A 19,394-nucleotide genomic window follows, 5' to 3' on the forward strand; every position below is an offset into this window, starting at 1 on the left:
CTCCCTTCAGCTTTATTAATCTTTCTAGAGGTTATCAATTTTGTCAGTCTTTGTTTTGCAGAACAAGCTTTTGCTTCATTGATTTTCTCGTTTGTTTTCCTGTTTGATTTAGGTTATTGATTTGAGACCTTTCCCCTCTTCTCTAATGTATACATTTAGTCCTATAAATGTCTTTCAGTGCTGCTTTAGCTGCTTTCCACATATTTTGGTATAATGTATCTTCATTAAGTTTTTCTTTTTTTATTGATTAAGGTATTACATATGTATATGTGTCCTTAACCCCCCCTTACCCCCATCCCCTACTCATGCCCTCACCCCCCATCTGTGTCCATTGGTTATGCTTATATGCATGCATACAAGTCCCTTGGTTGATCTCTCCTCCTTACTCCCACACTCCCCTACCTTCCCTCTGAGGTTGACGGTCTGATCAATGCTTCTCTGTCTCTGGATCTGTTTTTGTTCATCAGTTTATGTTGTTCATTATATTCCACAAATGAGTGAGATCATGTGACATTTATCTTTCTCTGACTGACTTATTTTGCTTATCATAATGCTCTCCAGGACCATTCATGCTGTTGCAAATGGTAGGAGTTCCTTCCTTTTTACAGCAGTGTAGTATTCCATTGTATGGATGTACCACAGTTTTTTAATCCACTCATCTGCTGATGGGCACTTAGGCTGTTTCCAAATCTTAGCTATTGTAAATTGAACTTAAAATTTCCTTTGAGACTTCCTCTTGGTATAATGGCTGCTTTGAAATCCTTGTCAGATAATTCTGACATCTCTGTATTAGCCTCTCTTGATAGTCTTTCCTCATTCATGTTGACTTTTTCCTGGTTCTTCATATGATGTGATTTTCTATTGAAACCTAGACATTTGGATATCAATGTCATTTGACTTTGGATCTTATTTAATCTTCTTTGACACTGCTCTGGTAAGGGAGGGCTGTGCCAAATGGAGATGATAATTCAGTTTCCTCACTCCACCTCTCTTGACACCCACTGAGGAGCAGCTCCTTGTTACTGGTGTAGGTTGGAGTTCGGTTCCCCACTTGGCCTCTGCTGACCACCCTGGCTAGGAGGGGCATGAGTGCCTTGTTTCTGCTCTCCAGTGGCCTCACTGAAACTACCCTGGCAGGACTTTGGACATACTCCCTACTCTGCCTTTATTCGTATGAGTGGAGTCACGATTTGCATTGTTTCATTTGGCTGGAGTAGAATGGTTATTGTCTAAAAGTTTTTCATCTAGTTACACTGCCCCTTTCCTGGTCTTTTAGCTCAAGAGAGCAGGCTTTTGTTGGGGCTATTTTGTCTGTGTGTATGGGTGTTTCTGGGTTGCTTGTTGAAGTAGGTTTATTAGGGTTGTTTTAAAACCCTTGTCAGATAATTCCAACATCTGACTAGTCTTGGTGTTCATGTCCCTTGTCTTTTCTCATTTAATTTGTGGCTTTTGTGGCCCTTGGTATGAGGAGTGATTTTTTTATTTTATCTTGGTCATTTTAGATATTATGAGACTTTTTTGTTTAATAGGCAGTCTCCTTGTAGAGGGCCAGGTAGCATGTGTACGTTTAGCCTCCTGCTTGGACCACAGACAGCACTTCCGCAGTTTTGCTCTTTCTCCCAGTGCCTCCTTGTAGATGGGTGGTGTGGACGTTCAGCTCCTCACTTGGTCCTGCTAACACCTTCCCAGCAAAAGTGAACCAATTATTCAAATTGTCTGTTGCCTCTGCTCCATCCTGCAGACACTTACCCTGGCCGAGGGGCCAGAGTACTGTTCCCTGGCTAGACCTGCCAACATCACAGGCTGGGAATGGGTACACTGCCCGCTTCTGCCAGGCAAGGGATAGAAGATTAGCTTCCTGCTCAGCCCCACTAACAGGGCCAGCACCTGGTGGGGGAGTTGGAGCTGCTACCTACTACCTCAGAGAGATAGAGAGAGTGTGTGTGTCTACCCACGTAGCCACACTGAAACCCCAGTGCGATGGTGGTGCAGTATTTCCATTGATGTTTGCCTGGAGTAGGGTGAGTGTCGCCTAAAAGATTTTCTGTTGTTAGCCCATCCTTTTCCTGGTCTTTTGACTGTGAGGACAGGCTTTTCTTGGCACTTTTATATACTTGTCTCTTGTCAGTTCTAGGTTGGAGGCTTCTGTAGTACCCTATCAGGAATACATGAGGAAACCTAGGGAATTCACTGCCTTAGCCTTCCTCAAGTCCCAATGTCCCTAGGCAATCATCTTCTTCCTATCCACTCTGTCTTCCTATTCTTATTTGTGTGTTATATATAGGGATTTTTAGTTTTAAGAGGAAGGATCTGGCAGGAATGGTGCTACTCTATCTTTACCAAAACTGGAAGTCTCCGTGTGTGTGAAAATTCTATAAACAACCATCTATAAATATATAAAAGCCTAAGTGACCGTTTGACCGTCCAACTGGTAGCTATGATGCGCAATGACCACCAGGGGGCAGATGTTCAGTGCAGGAGCTGCCAAGCTGCAGTGACTTGGCAGCTGCAGTTTTTGGGTGACGCACCCAGAACCAGAGAGGAGGGAGCCAGGTTCCAGGGTGTGTCACCTGAGAACCGCCCTCTCGAAATCTGGGACCCCTCGGGGGGATGTCAGAGAGCTGGTTTTGGCCTGATCCCCACAGGCCAGGCCGAGGGACTCCACTGGTGCACAAATCCATGCACTGGGACTCTAATTTATATTATAATAACACTAGAGGCTCGATGCATGAAATTTGTGCAAGAGTAGGCTTTTGCCTCGTGGCCCCGCCTCCTGCCCACTGGTCGTTCTGGATGGTTGTTCCAGAAGGTCATTCTGGAAGGTCGTTTTGCCATCTGGTCTAATTAGCATATTAGATCTTTATTCTATAGGACCAGTTCCTCCTTCAAATATACCATGTATCAGTCACTGTAGTTGAACCTGGGGAACTATAGATATGACTGAGACATAGTCCTTACTTTCAAAGACCTCACAGTTTTTTAGATGTCAAAGACCTGGAAAAGAGATTTTAATTTGCCCCATGACACTCAAATAGAAAACACAGTTCTTTATTTTAGTAATAAAGATAAATCCAGTTCCACAATACCTGGCTTGTGGTATTATTGGGGTTCCTTTGACTCCCATTGACTGGTATAAGCCTCATTGGGTTTATGAGGTACCAGGCAAATGGGGTAAGGGTGTAGTCATCAAATCCTTTGTTGTTACTGTGGTTACTGTTGCTTGTTACTCAGGTTACCATTAAACCTTTGCCAGGAGCTGCCCTCCAGTGGTTGTTATTTCCCTGGCCCAGCTCTCTAGGCTGTGGAGCTTAATGATCAGACTGGAAGAATCTCTTAAAGAACCACCACTGTCCAAAGTTATGGACACCCATCTATGTCATGGAGAAGTTGCAGTCCCCTGATTGTCCCAGTGGTGAAGGATTCTCCAGTCTTAGAGAACCATCAGCTCTCTTTGACTTTACCTTATTGTTCAGGAAGTTCAACTCAGCTGCTTCTGTGAGTATGGGCTTTTTACTAGTAAGGACTGTTAGTTCTCCCCAGGGGCAGGGGAAGCCCCTCAGGGACAAATCCCATGCTCTGTGAAATCCTCTGGAAACTTGGTTTGGTGATTTAGGAATGCTCATAAGTAGAACCTGTTGAGCTGTCTCCCTGATGGTAGTAATAAGGGTAATAACATTTAGCTCATGCTCTATTCTAAGCATTTGACTTGTAACTTTTCATTCAGTCCTAATAGCAACCTCAGGAATGAGTGATATTATTAGGTTCAATTTTGAGAAAAGTTGATTGAGGCACTGAGAATGTAAGTAACTTGACTAAGATCACTCAACTAGTAGGTGGTAGAGCCAAATTTCAAATCCAGGCAGCTTGGCTCTAAATCTGAAGTTCTTACCCTTCTTGTGGATGTGTTTGAGCTTCACTTTGCTTTATTGTTATTTGTTTGAAATCAAGATTGTGACTGAAAGAAGTGCTTCTAGGTTTCTAAAAGGTATTGCAAAATTTAATGTAATTGCAGAAGCATTCTGTTTTCTTATAAAATCACATAGATCTGGCAACAGGAATATGAAAAATGAACATATCTTATATTTTAAACTGGAGTATAGTCTTTTGTTTCTAAGATGGAAGTATTTTTGTTTTTTGTTTTTTTAATCTTTATTGTTCAGATTATTACAGATGTTCCTCTCCCCCACCCCCATAGCTCCCCTCCTCCCGGTCCCCACTCCACCCCAGGCCCTTGCCCCCCCCCACACACACTGTCCTCGTCCATAGGTGTAAGATCTTTGTCCAATCTCTTACCGCACCTCCCACACTCCCTTCCCCCCAAGAATTGTCAGTGCACTCCCTTTCCATGCCCCTGATTCTGTTACATTCACGAGTCTATTCTTTTCATCAGATTTTTTTATTCATTTGATTTTTAGATTCACTTGTTGATAGGTATGTATTTGTTGTCACTTTGTTCATAATTTTTTATCTTTACCTTTTTCTTCTTCTTCCTCTTCTTAAAGAATACCCTTCAGCATTTCATATAATACTGGTTTGGTGGTGATGAACTCCTTTAGCTTGTTCTTGTCTACGAAGCTCTTTATCTGACCTTCAATTCTAAATGATAGCTTTGCTGGGTAGAGTAATCTTGGTTGTAGGTTCTTGCTATTCCTCACTTTGAATATTTCTTGCCACTCCCTTCTGGCCTGCATAGTTTCTGTTGAGAAATCAGCTGACAGTCATATGGGTACTCCCTTGTAGGTAACTGACTTTTTTTCTCTTGCTACTTTTAAGATTCTCTCTTTGTCTTTTGCTTTTGGCATTTTAATTAAGATGTGTCTTGGTGTGGTCCTCTTTGGATTCCTTTTGTTTGGGGTTCTCTGCACTTCCTGGACTTGTAAGTCTATTTCTTTCACCAGGTAGGGGAAGTTTTCTGTCATTATTTCTTCAAATAGGTTTTCAATATCTTTCTCTCTTCTTCTGGCACCCCTATAATTCTGATGTTGGTACGCTTGAAGCTGTCACAGAGGCTCCTTACACTACCTTCATATTTTTTGATTCTTTTTTCATTTTGTTTTTCCGGTTGGGTGTTTTTTGCTTCTTCGTATTTCAAATCTTTGACTTGATTCTTGCGATCCTCTAGTCTGCTGTTGGAACTCTGCATAATATCCTTTTTTCAGTCAGTGTATGCTTAATTTCTAGTTGGTCCTTTTTTCATAACCTCGAGGGTCTCACTACATTTATCGGCGGTCTCACCAGTCTTTTTGAGGGTCTCACTAAAGTTATTGGCGATTTCGAGAAAGTTCTTGAAAAACCTTAAAAGTGTGGTTTTGAACTCTATATCCAGTCATTTGCTTTCCTCCATTTCTGTCATTTGTTACCTGTTTGTCTCCACATTTTTTATGCTTCCCTGTGTTGGTAGAGTGGCTTTGTGTTCTAGGTGTCCTATAGGGCCCAGTGGCTCAGCCTCCCCAATTACCTGAGGTGGACACTCTTGGTGCACCCCTTTGTGGGCTTTGTGCACAGTCTTGTTGTAGTTAAGCCTTGATTGTTGTAGGTATCACTGGGAGGAATTGACCTCCAGGCCAATTGGCTGAGAGAATCAGCTGTGTCTACGGTGGGAAAACTTCTGTGCTGAAGACACCCTTATGAGGCAAGACTTGCTTCAGTGGGGCTTTGGTGCTCACTGAGTCTGCCCCCTGAGTGTGTCCCTTATGGATCTGAGGAGTTGTAATTGGATGGTCCCACTCTGACCACTGGGTACACTGGCTCTTGGATCTAAGGAGGTGCTAATTTAGCCTCTGCCTGAGGCTACCCAGCAGGAGCTACAAAGAGATCTGCAGATTCCCCTTCCTTGTTTGGGGTTTGGAGGTGCCCAAATGAGGCCCAGCTGTGAATCAGTGCAAGCTGCTGTGGGGCCTTGGGCCTTCTCTTGGAAGTTCTGGGTCTCTCTGGCCCAGCTGCAGTTGGTTAGGTAATTTTCAGATTGCGAAGGGCCAGGGCATTCATATGCAAAAGCCTCTGCTTGAAGCTTGGGTGGGGCGGGATCTCAGGGAATCAACAGGGCAGAGCAAGCCGCTATGGCTGATCCTCAGCCCTGCCCTAAGGGGTCCCTCGTCTCAGTGTCCCAGTAATCGCTGCAAGCACCTTTGAGAGAAAGCCGCCCTCGAGTTCTGAGTTCTGCCCGCTGCCAGACAGTCCAGTTTCTCCGTGTATGAGTCTGGTTCCCCAGAGACTCACCCAGAACCGGAGTTCAGAGCAGTCGGGGGCTTGTGACTCCCTCCCGATTCAAAAAGACAGCTGCATCCTCAGTTGCCAGCCCTTGCCGCGTGCGCCTCCGTGCCTCTGCACTTCCGCACCTCCTCTGAGTCTCAGTGTGCTTTTCTCTTTCCTTCTAGTTGTAGAATTTCCACTCAGTCAGCCTTCCTGTGGTTCTGGATGATGTTTGTTTTGTCTTTTAGTTGTATTTTTGAAGTTGTTGTGGGAGGCAGCAATCTCCAGTGTTTACCTATGCCGCCATCTTGGTTTCTCCTGTATATTATTCTTTATTTCAGTCAGTGTATGCTTAATTTCTGACTGGTCCTTTTCCTTTTTTTTTTTTTTTTTTTTTGCATTCTCAGTAAGATCCTTAAAGGTATCACTAAGTTCCTCAGAGGTTTCTAGAAGATTCTTGAGTAACCTTATAACTGTGGTTTTGAATTCTATATCCAGTATTTTGCTTTCTTCCATTTATTTCATTTGTGACGTGTTTCTTTATCTCTGCATTTTGGCTGCTTCCCTGTGTCTGTTTCCATGTATTGGGTAGCTGCTAAGTTTCATTGAGTTGATAGAGTGTCCTTGTGTGGTAGGTGTCCTATAGGGACCAGTGGCTCAGCCTTCCCAGTTACCTGAGGTGGACACTCGTTGGTGAAGCCCTTTGTGGGCTGTGTGCACAGTCTTGTAGTTAAGCCTTGATTGCTGTTAGTATCACTGGGAGGAATTGACCTCCAGGCCTATTGGCTGTGAGGACCAGCTGGGTCTACAATAGAAGAGCTGCTGTGTAGGAGACACCCTTATGGGGCAGGACTTGCTTCAGTGTGGCTTTGGTGCTCACTGATTCTGCCCTTTGAGTGTATCACTTATAGATGTGAAGAGTTGTAATCTGGTATGATCTCACACTGACCATGGGGTACACTGGCTCTTGGAACTCCAAGGAGGTGCAAAGTCAGTCACTGCCTGGGGCCACCCAGCAGGAGCTACAGAGAGATCTGCAGATTCTTCCTCTTTGTATCAGGTTTGGAAGTGCCCAGATGAGGCCTGGCCCAGCTGCGAAGCAAGGCAGGTTGCTGCTGCCGGCCTTGGGCCTTCTTTTGATAGCTTTGGGGCTCCCTGACCCAGCTGCTGCCTGTTGATAGGTTTTAGGCTGAGAAAAGACAGGCCATTCATATGCAAAACCCGCCCAACACAGCTTGGGTGGAGCTGTAAATTGGGTGGGGTGGGGATCTCAGGGAATCACCAGGGCGGAGCAAGCAGTAATGGCTGCCAGTCAGCCCTGCATCAGAGAGGTCCCAGTGCAAGAACAATGACTGCTGCAAGCACCTCTGTCTGAAAGAAAGCCGCCCTCTCGTTCCTGCCTTGATGCCATGCAGTCCAGTTTCTCCCCATATGTGTCTGGGTCCCCAGAGTCTTGCCCGGAACTGGAGTTCTGAGCAAGTGGGAGCTTGTATCTCCCTCCTGATTAAAAAAGCAGTGCACCCGGGTGCCAGCTCGTTACGCGCCTCCATACCTCCTAACAGTCTCAATGTGCTTTTTTTACCTCTCTGGTTGTAGTACTTCCACTCAGCCAGCTTTCCTGTGGTTCTGGATGATAGTTGTTCTGTCTTTTAGTTGTAATTTTGATGTGGTTGTGAGAGGCAGCAAGTACAGGTGTATACCTGTGCCGCCATCTTGGTTCCTCAATAGTCAGTTTCCGTAGTATAGTCTTTTAATAACCAGATTTTTTATTTGTTTCTGAAACTAGGAAATAATGGTTTTGTTAGAAATTCCTGCTGTTTTGTTCAGTTATTTAGGGCTCAATAGAAAATTTAACCAGATTATTTTTATTATATATCACATTTCTTTGTACACTTGTGATATTTTCTATTGCTTTAGATACTTTTTTATTCAAATACAGGTAGTAGAATAACTAGGAGGACATGATTCACAGCCCTTATATTATAAATATTATTCATGCCATTAGACTTAAATCCTACTTTAGCAGCTTATTATGAGGCATTATAATGTAGCCAAGTTCTTCTGTACAGAAAAGATTCATGCTGCCCTTTACCTTGTTTTTTACAGTGATAATGTTTAATTTTTAATTCATTTAAAATGTGGAATCAAGTTTCATTTACATACATATTTTTTGTACTTGGTAGTATAATCTAATAATTTGTTCCATTACTTATAAAGTGTTGAATAGAAAAATTTGCCATGTTTTATTAGAGAATATTGTATAATTTCTCTTAAAATCATCCATTAATTTGTATTTTTCTACCATTGGCTCTTCTTTTTAAATTAAATTTATTAGAGTGACATTGGTTAATAAAATTATGTGGGTTTATACCATTGGTTCTTAAATTTCTATGAGCACTTACCCACTATGTCCTTTATCTGAAGCACATATCTTTTTCAAGTTAAATTGATTTATCATCCATGCCTGTTTAAATACGTTCTTTGTTAGAAAGCAATGTTAAATTAGTTATAGAAAATTTAAAGCTAAAATTATTACATTTTATTGGCACATCTTTGAGTTAGTGTTTGAGAATGTATTTCCAGTGTTTACATTTAAATTTTGTATTTGTTCACTATTGAATACATTTTAAGTCCAGTGATTGTCTGATTGAGGTTGTTGATTGCCTGCATTTGGCATGCCTAGCTAATGCTATTTTGTCTCAATTACTTGATCACTAGAAGGGAAATTTTCATTTTATCATTGTCTACTCATTGTTATAAAATAAGGGCAAAGTGAAATAAAGTTGTTACACAATTGCACAATAACTACAGTACAGACATGATAGTTAATATTACTAAACTGAAATGCTGTCTGGCAGGCATCATTACCATGTACTCTTCAGAATATCCATTCATGTGCTGACATACCACAGTCTGAGGGGTGGTTTGAGAGCATCTGTACATAATGTCCAAAGGTGTGGGTTACATGAAAATCAAGTATATTTATATGATCTATAAATATGGAGCTAAATTGTTTTTAAGTTTACCTGTCTCTGTTGAAAAAAAGTTACTATTGGCTCTTCCAGAGAGGGTTGGTGAAAATTGTTCTTTGGATGCCTCATTTTTCATTGTGATAACTACATTTTATTTTTAAACATTTTATTAATTACCTAACCTATAATATTAAGACAGGTTGGTAAATTTGTGTTAGTTTATAATTCTGAGGTTAATTATTTTTAAATGATTCATTTTAAATTATCTTTATTAAGGTATAGTTTACATACAAGAATGTAACTTCTTATATACAGTAAGATGTACCCATTTTAAGTGTACAGTTCTCTATAAACTAGTTTTCTCAGTTCATCATAGTTATATCCTTTGACATTTTTAGCCAGTGTCTGTCTCTTTGGATTGATATTGGTCCACTAACAGTTACAGTTATACTGGACCATATTAGAAGTACTTACAAAGGCTTTCTGGGTGTATGGGTTTGTTTGGTGATGCAGAACAGTGAGACATTTGCCCTGGATTTCTCTTGCTCAGCACACTTTGGACCAGTCATACATTTATTTCTTACCCACTTGCTTGCAGTCCAGTAGTAGATTCGGACCTTTAACAAGTGGCCCTATAAATATGTAAAGGTGTCGTTTTAATAAAAGTTATAAAGAAGAGGTGTTTGCTAAGAGAGCATATGGGGTTTCAGACCTAGACTAGGGACTGTGGGAAGGCTCTCTTCAGGAAGTGAGGATTGAGCCAAGACTTGAGGGGTAATGTAGGGTTGAGTGGAGCATGGAAGGGCAAAGCTTTTAGAAGAAAAGGGAACATGCCCTTTGGCAAGACCTGGGGAGAGGAGGCTGCAGAGCATTGCAGTGTTTCCTGGACAGACCTCTCTGGCTGCATGAAGGGGCTTTGATGTAATCCTTAGTGCAGGGGAGTTTGGGGAGAGTTTTAAGGGGAAAGGTGGGGCACTGAAATCAGTTAATTGGAAGGGCTAAGAGGCCAGGCAGTACTTCAGGTGGGAATGCCAAGGGCTCTAACTACAATTGGTAGTGTTTGGGTAGAGAACAGTGGGCCAAATTGAAAGAGATTTAGGAGGCAAACTCAACAGCTCTTGGTGATAGACTTAATGGGTTTGGTGTGTAAGATGTTAAGAGTGACCCAAACCCTAGCTGGTTTGGCTCTGTGGATAGAGCATCAGCCTGCGGACTGAAGGATCCTGGGTTCGATTTAGTCAGGGGCACATGCCCGGGTTGTGAGTTTGATCCCAGTGTGGGGCATGCAGGAGGCAGCTGATCGATCAATGATTCTCTCTCATAATTGATGTTTCTATCTCTCTCTACCTCTCCCTTCCTATCTCTGAAATCAATATATATATTATATTATATATATATAAAATATATATATTATTTTTTTTTTAAAGAGTGATCCTAAGTTTCTGGCTAGTATTCATGAGATTTGGGGACCGGGAGACAGCACCAAGTTCAGAGGGGTAAGATGAGGAAATGGTTAGGCTTTCTGTTTAAATATCTTACACTCTTACTTTAATTTTACATCACAATAAAGATTTGTGGAGAGCAGATTTAGCCCAGAGGGATAGAAGGGATTTGATGTTCTAATGGAAATAAATGAGAAAATAGATTGTGACATGGGCATTTTATTACTGACTTAGCTTGGAGGCATTTATTTTCTACAGGATTTTGTCTTTGTAAGATCCAACTTCCTACATCTTCCTTTTTTGGCTCCATGCTCTGTGTGTGTGTGTGTGTGTGTGTTTCAGAATATATCCTTTTCAACAATAAAAACATATATAGATATGGTTCTGTTACTTCTTAGATGAATGATCTTGGGGAAAATTATGGGCATGTAAAAGTACTTAGACAGTTGGGATATTTTCATTCAAACCATAGATTGAAATATTTAAAAATACTTCAGTTATCAAAATGTATTCCTGCTATTTGGATGAACAAATAAAGAATTCCTCTCAATGAAAGGCCTCCTCAGAGTAATTAGATAATGAATTGTTGAGTACAACCTTTGCATTGGTTTAATCCATGAATAGTAGAATAAAATAAAATCAATATCTTTTTCTGTTCTGTTTTAAAATGCCTGTTGGATATTTCAAATTATACAGTAAAATATTTAAAAAAATGATTCCTCCTACTTCCTTAAACAGTGTATGATCAGTTTAGAGAATTCACTGTTCAGAAGCAATAATCAAATCAAGTTATATAAGTGTATTTTAAATAACAATAAATTTTACCATTGTTAATACTGATTAGTTTGTCAACATCTTAAGAAAGGACAATTTATTCTGGGAATAAACCAAGCATTCAGGAGCTTCACACAGTCAGTGACAGGAGTGAGTTTTGGTTATAACTCTCTGTGTCCAGTATGGTTGTTTAGTCATTGAGGCATGATTTTTATAGGTGGAGAGCTTGAGAAATATTATAGCCCCTCCAGATATTGTTTTATACCCTTTGACCCAGTTATATCACTTACAGAATTTACTTTATGGAAATAAAGATGCAGATGTTGAAGTATGTTCATTGGTAGACTGGTTAAAGAACCATCCACTATAGACCATGGTTTTAAAAATTATTTAATGACTGATAAATATATCTTATACAATATTAAGTGAAATAAAAGCAACATGTAACACAATATACAATAATACTATTCCAATTTGAGAAAAATTTATTGGAAGAAGATATACCAAAATGTTAACAAGGGTTATATAAATAGTTTTTTAAAATTTTTTCTTTATACTCCTTTTATACTCTTACTAGAAACCTGATGCACGAAATTCGTGCAAGAGTAGGCCTTCCTTCCCCAGGCTGCCGGCACTGGCTTCCCTCTGGCACCCAGGACCTGGGCTTCCCTTGCAGCCCGGGCTTCGTCCAGAAGGTGGTTCAGAAGGATGCCCGGTCTAATTAGCATATTATGTTTTTATTATTATAGATACTTCTTATACTTCATATACCCTTCACATTATTTTATATTTTCTTTAATGAGTTTGTATATCCCATGTAATAAAAGCCTAATATGCAAATCGACTGAATGGTGGAACGACAGGTCGCTATGACACGCAATGACCACCAGGGGGCAGACTGTCAATGCAGGAGCTGCCCCCAGCCTGCAGGCTCCAGGCAGGCCAAGGTGGGTGCCAGCAGGGTCCCCATGATTGCCCTGCCAGTTGCCCCGCAGAGGGAGGTGACCGGCGGTGGCAGCGGGGGGGTGAGGCTGGCTGGCAAGTGGGCGGTGGTGGCGGGGGCTGGTGAGTGGGTGGTGCCAGGCCAGCCAAGGCGGGTATCAGCAGGGGGCCCCTTGATCACCCTGCCGGTTGCCCCACAGATCAGCCCTAATCGCCAGCCAGGCCTAGGGACCCTACCCATGCGCGAATTTCGTGCCCGGGCCTCTAGTTTTTCATAAGCAGTTTGAATCAAAGTGAAATGTTAAATTCTTTCCAACATCTTTTGCTGTTAATTACATGTGTTTTTCATCAAACATTGAATTGATTTTATGTAGAAAGCTATCTATTTGGCTTCAATCTTTAAGTGAATATAGAAACCATAGTGTGTGTGTGCATGTGTGTGTGTGTGTGTGTGTGTGTGTGTGTGTTGAGAGAGAGGATTTCCATGGTACTGAAAGTATAAATAAAATAATATTTTACTTTATTTGACCCCCCTTCTTAAAATTTTTTTAAAATATATTTTTATTGATTTCAGAGAGGAAGGGAGAGAGAGACAGAAACATCAATGATGAGAGAGAATCATTGATCAGCTGCCTTCTGTACACCCTCATTGGGGATTGAGCCTGCAACCCAGGTATGTGCCCTTGACTGGAATCAAACTCAGGACCCTTCAGTTCACAGGCCAATGCCCCATCCACTGAGCCAAACCGTCCAGGATGACCCCTCCCCCCTTTTGCACAACTGTTTTATACAGTAAATTCTATGTATGAGACGCCAGGGGAAAAAACTAATGAATTTCTTTATTCGAGATGGTATAAATGTGCTAGTTTTGAAATTGAATTTGTAGTCGTAGCAGTGGACAATTTTGAACCAAGCAAGACCTTTTATAAAATCAGGTAAGGTTTTAACACTTAGGATGAAATTTTAAAAATGCATGTAGGACTCTGAGTTTAGAGTGCAATATAGGATGAAACACTACCTGGAAACTCTTGAGGTATGAGCAGTCTCACTCTTTTCCTGGACACATACCATGCTGCCCGTTAGTTTGTGCTGTGAGCAGTTTCCTAATAGGGTTTGTTCTTTCCCTTGTGTCAAAGGTAAGTTGCTAGCTAGAGCCATTTGAAAAGGAGCAACATAAGAAACTGTATTAAGAGAAAGTAGCCTACCTAGAAGAGTTACCTGCTACATATATTAATATTCTAGTCCATCTTTTCCTACATTATGTTGACTTTGCAGTTATTCCTTCTCAATAGTGAAATTTGCAGTATCAGAAAGTACCTGTTCCTTTACAATTCTGTTCCTCCATTAAAAACAAAAACACAATACCCTTAAGAATCTTTCTCCTCAGTAGCCTATAGCACTTTCAGATAATTTTCTCCCTATAAGACAAATATGAAAGCTGGTATTTTCTTTTTTCAGTGGGCAAATGAGAAATAGAAAGGTTGATTTACACACATAGTTACAACTCAGGGTTTGTCTTTCAGCATAATAATTAAAATGGTCACTTCCCCTCCCCCCTTTTCATAATTCCCCTTGCTTTTGTAAGAAACTTAGGCAAAAAGCACAAATTTTTAATGTTAATGATTTGTACCCTATTGGTTATTTCCTTGTATTGTGTTCCTTTTTGAAACCTTTGTTTCGATGCAGGGGCAATTTTTATTAAAAGATTTTGTCCTATAGATTTGAAAGTGTCCTCAGAGTAAAAGGCAGGCCTGAGTCATTCAGAAAACCTTTCTATATGACATGTTTGCTTTGAGGACTCTATATTTTATTTTATCAAAAGCTTTTTATAGACCAGAATTAGACATGAGTTATTTAGCCTAGTGGTACTTAATTTTTAGCATTTCCATATCCTGTCCAGTCCTTATATTCTTCTCTTCCAAACGAGAGAGAGAGAGAGAGAGAGAGAGAGAGAGAGAGAGAGAGAGAGAGAGAGAGAATGCAACGTTTCAGTTTAAAGTAGGGTTCTGCTTACAAACTACTTCTGTTAGGTCAGGAGAACTAAATAAAGTCGAGGGGTGGGGGTGTTTGGTGGCAAATATTTTCCCACTTTGGATTTGAAATGACCCATAAGGAAAAGCTGATGAGCAACTGGATAGGTTCATTAGGAAAAAGTATGTGAATGAGGAGATTTGGAGGAGGCATTCTACTTCCAGTAACTGCCAAGTATTGTAGAAGCCTTGTCTCTGATCTTAGAAGCCCAATTAAAATGTGTCCCTGAGTTCCAGAGGGCAGTACAGTCGGTAGTCTATTGTCAGTCATCCTGGCACTTTTAACATTGACATTTCTGGTTCATCCGTGTTCTCTCACTGTCTCTGGTTTTTGCCCCATCCCTCACTTCCCCTCTCCTTTTCTGTTCCTGACAATGTCTGCAGGGTGGTAAGAAAGAATTTTGGAACCAAGAAGTGAGGGACTGGGATGAGGAGGATCTATTTTTTACTCTCTGAGTTCTTGCTACTTTGTCCCAGAATATACCTACCCCCGGGCAATTGGGTTTCCCAGTTTGAAAAACATAGGAGAATGACTTTTCTTTCTGCCTCTTTTCCGTTGCAGGAAACTCATGAAATTGTGGCAATCAAGAAATTCAAGGATAGTGAAGGTATATATCTTTCTCTCTCTCTCTCTCTCTCTCTCTCTCTCTCTCTCTCTCTCTCTCTCTCATCTTTGATTTCTCTGAATAGAATGTGGAAGCAATGGGATTGAGCTGATTAGACTCTATTCCTGAAATTACAAAATCTCAATCTTAGAAACTGAATATAGCTTATTTATTTATTATCATGCTTTGCTTTGAAAATTTTAGTTTCTTCTGTGTAAATTTTTTCAAATCTCATGATATTAGAAAACATGTATTTTAAGGTACGGTCAATGTTGGAAAACTTGCTTCATGTGGTGGGTGGAAGGAATGCTATTTACGTAGTTTCCAAATATAAGAAAAATGAGAAAATGGATTTGAAGTAAATATTTCTGTGGGTTCACACAAGTACTAAGCACTGGGTGAAAGGCTTTAGTATTCAGTACTAGGATCTCTGGTTCCTAGTCAGTTAGAAATACAAGAATAAGTGATATGTAGATGGTATCAGGGGAATGATTTTATAAAAGTTATTGGGTGAAAAAAAGTTTTCAAGGGTAAATACTGTACTTGGAGGGCTTGATCACATGTCCAGACCATTTTGAATAGAGTATTAAAATTATCCCATGCTGGGTGAGAAAGGTTAAAATAAAATAAAACTTTTTAAAAAAGTAATGTACACAAAAAGGTAATGTTTCAAAAAATAAATAAATAAAGCATTTCAGTAGTTTGTTGGGTTTTGAATGTAGACTATTGGCCATTTAAAGATAGCCAAGTAGAAAAACTGACCATGAAGACACACATGATGTCTGAGAAGTTCTAGGCAGCATTTTTCTAATTTTCTTTGGACAGAGACCCACAGTAGAAATGTTTTTTACATCCCAATCCAATATCAGCATACATAATGTCCTATATATAACCAAAACAAAAGTGTCACAAAACTGCTTTATTTTACTAATGTGAGGTTCTCCTTTTTCTGTTCTTTCGTGCTCATATGAATTCATGTAAATGCCTATTGTGACACCAAATACATTCATTTCCCTGCTAATGAGTCACAACCTGCCATTTGAAAAATTGCACTCCAGGCATGAGAGTCACTGGCATAGCATCAACCTTCATATCTAATTAGAAGTATGACAATAAAAGTCACAACCTACCTTCATCAGCTCACATTGAGTGATTACTGTAAGACAGCAGCCTCTATATTTGTGAACGGTTTCATCACCCTTACCTTAGAGACTTAGCAAACATTAAATAACTAAAAGGGCTCACTGACAAAGTCCTATGGTGTAGAGCCAGTGGGATATGATGTAACCCGACTCTGATGTGCTAGTTATATGGAGCACATGCATACCAGCCTGGAACTTGAGCAGCCATTGTCCCAGCAGCCTTAAAGAGAAGGCAATAAAATAATGCTTCTAGCTATTCATAAGAAAAGAAAAAGAAACTGCTTCAAATGATGTACCTGTAGTCTAACAGGAAGCAATAGCCTTGGCCAACTCACTCTGAGACCATTAGAAATGAGCTCTTTGAGTTGTGGCTTTGGGCTAACCACAGGTGGCCAAAAGACAAATGGTGATCTACTAAAAAGAGTGGTTGCAGCAGTAGATAAAGCATAACCTTCGCATAAGTGTAAATACTTCTGGCTGTGCATTCATCTTGTAAGGCACATCGTCAAGCATCAGTTACCACCAAAAATAATATTTGTCATCAAATTTTTGAAAAGCAGTACAATCTAGGACATGTATGTCATTTCTTTTTAAAAAAAAACAAAAAACTGAGTGCCATTTTCTTTTCAACCTGTATCCTCTGCATACCAATTCTTAAGACCTGTTTATAAATAGCAGTTAAATAGAGTAGAAAGCAGTCAGTGCTTGAATGAATTTCTATAATTTTGAGACAAGGCTGTTTTTAGCTGTGGTGTCCTGGGAATGCATGAATAGTTTAGACATTATAGGAAACATTTGATCAGCCCTTATTTCACTGAGCTGACAAAACATGAATCCAACCCTGCCTTCATCTCTGTGAGGCCATTATCAGTTACCATACCTTAGGCATGCAGCCTTATCACCCATTGTTGGGAGCATCCCCGAAAGGAGTTACACATATTGTGTCTTTCCACAATGCCAGGTTTATTAGGGGAGACTGCCCCAATAAGCCAATAGAGTCACATGCAGGTTACACACAGAGAGGGGAGGCTTACTTGATAGAAGCGAGCAGACCAAGTGTCCAGAGCAAAGTCCTAATCACTGGCAGTGTCTGCAGGTAGAGAGGTGGGCAGGGGCCTTAAGCCAGGTGGCTACAGTGGCAGCACACGCCCGGTGATGTGAAGTCCGGCAGGGCTCTGACTGTGACCCATGGTATGGCCAAGCTCAAGCATTGAGTGGTGGGAGCTCTGAGTTCTCATTGCCCATATGGATAGAGGTCCCATTCATATAGGTGTCCAGATGGAGTCCTTATCCAAGTGTCCAGACTTGTGGTTTTGGGCCTTCTGGGCCTTATGAAGGGTATTCTCAGTACACCCTACTACCTCAGCCTTGACATAGCACTTGACATAACTGTCATGGCTGACTCCATATTGGATTGTCAGAGGGATCCAGAAAGTCTGCTCTGCTCTTGCTCTATATACCATCCATTTTGCAGATGGACACCTTTGTAGGTACACCTATACATACTTCTAGAGGGATACTTCCTAAACGTTTCTATGATAGAATCTGAAGACATATACAATTATTTATAACTTTTTAGTTCAGTCCTATTTTAGGCACGTTTTCCTACTATTTCCAGTTCTCCCTAGTGTAGATCTCATACTCTTTTTAAAATAGAGCATTCTAATTATTTTTCTATTGGTTTTAGAGAAAGGAAGGGGGAAGGACAGAGAGATAGAAACATTAATTGGCTGCCGATGGAGCCCACAACCTGGGCGTGTGCCCTGACCAGGAATCAAACTGTGACCTCCTGGTACATGAGCCAACGCTCAACCACTGAGTCACACCGGCTGGACTCATACTCTCTTTTCCATCTTTATTCTTTTCCTCTTGCCAGAGTAGTATCTTGCTTAATGGAATGTAGTGGAATGTGTGTTGTGAACAACATTTTTGGAGTGTGAAGTGTACATAGTCTAGTACAGGTGAGGTTGTCTATTCAACCCCTCTGTAAACCACTTTATTCTGAAACAGTTTATCATCTTAAATTTTATTAAGACCAATTATAATAAAAATAGAGTTTCATAATATTACCTTGTCATATAGCTCTCAGTAATCTTTTATTAGTTACTCAAAATATTCTCCTGATATTATGATAGTGTCTTTTCCAAATCCAATATTAAATCTTTGTGAAGATAATGAAATAACCCTGTGAAAGTCTTGTTAAGCCATAATTGTATCTGAACTTGATTTGACCTACATTCAAGTTAATCAAGTATTCTCATGCTGATGATATCAAGGGATATTTTATGAGAGCATATATTATTACCTTCTGTTAAACTTCAAAAGATTATGACTATGGCCCTGGCCAGATGGCTCAGTTGGTTGGAACATCATCCCATACACCAAAAGGTTGTGGGTTCAATTCCTGGCCAGGGCACACACCTGGGTTTAGGGTTTGATCCCCAGTAGGGTACGTACAGGAGGCAGCTGATTGATGCTTCTCTCTTACATCAATGTTTCTCTCTCCCCCTCCTCTCTCTTTAAAATCACTAAAAACATATCCTTGAATGAGGATTAAAAATAAAAGGATTATGACTGTACTTCTTGTTAAATATCTGTATATCCACAAATTTGTATAAAATCTTTCAAAACTACATTTTAAGATACTCCACTATTTATTTCATTAAGTCCTTATTATCCCGGGACAGTAGATCATGATGTAAAATGGGAACCAAAATGTCATAGTAAATAAAAGGTTAGATTATGAAAAAGAAGCTAAAATCACAAAAATGTTTACTTTATCTTATAGTTAACACAATTTAGGTTATAATAGCAACGATGTGCTATTTCTTAGAAGAAAGGATCAAGTGTTGTTCTCTTTTAGGAGAGGGGTAATTTTTACAGCAAAGTTGAGTGGTAGATCAATGATAGACTTTCTCAGTTTTCTCTTCATTTTTGTATGTTCTCATCCTTATGTCATCATCCTTATCAGTTTATCAGTTTTTTATCCTGATATACCTCTATTATATCATTTATCGGTTATCTTTGCCTATGATTTCTCCTGAAAGGCTTTGACATGCTGGGTGGGGGTCAAAAACTCCTATTAAAAGGGAGGAATGGCCAGGTCATATGGATCAGTGGTTGAGTGTCGACCTATGAACCAGGAGGTCATGGTTTGATTCCCGGTCAGGGTACATGCCCAGGTTGCTGGCTCAATCCCCAATGTGGGGCGTGCAGGAGGTAGCCACTCAATGATTTTCTTTCTCATTGGTGTTTCTCTCTCTCTCCCTGTCTCCCTTCCTCTCTGAAATCAATA

At 40.4% G+C, this 19,394-nt stretch overlaps 1 protein-coding gene across 2 annotated transcripts in view; it reads left to right on the plus strand.

Moving 5' to 3' along the window:
• Positions 1-19,394, plus strand: part of CDKL5 (cyclin dependent kinase like 5) — a gene marked incomplete at its 3' end in the record, with an annotated part of 164,163 nt that overhangs the window by 86,810 nt on the left and 57,959 nt on the right. For both annotated transcript variants that reach the window (XM_081081897.1, XM_081081896.1), the window contains exon 4: positions 14,915-14,960. In XM_081081897.1, coding sequence (XP_080938023.1) covers positions 14,915-14,960 — 46 coding nt within the window. The remainder of the gene's footprint in view (positions 1-14,914; positions 14,961-19,394) is intronic.

This window comes from Myotis nattereri (assembly GCF_964212035.1).
Source record: "Myotis nattereri genome assembly, chromosome: X".
NCBI lineage: Eukaryota > Metazoa > Chordata > Mammalia > Chiroptera > Vespertilionidae > Myotis > Myotis nattereri.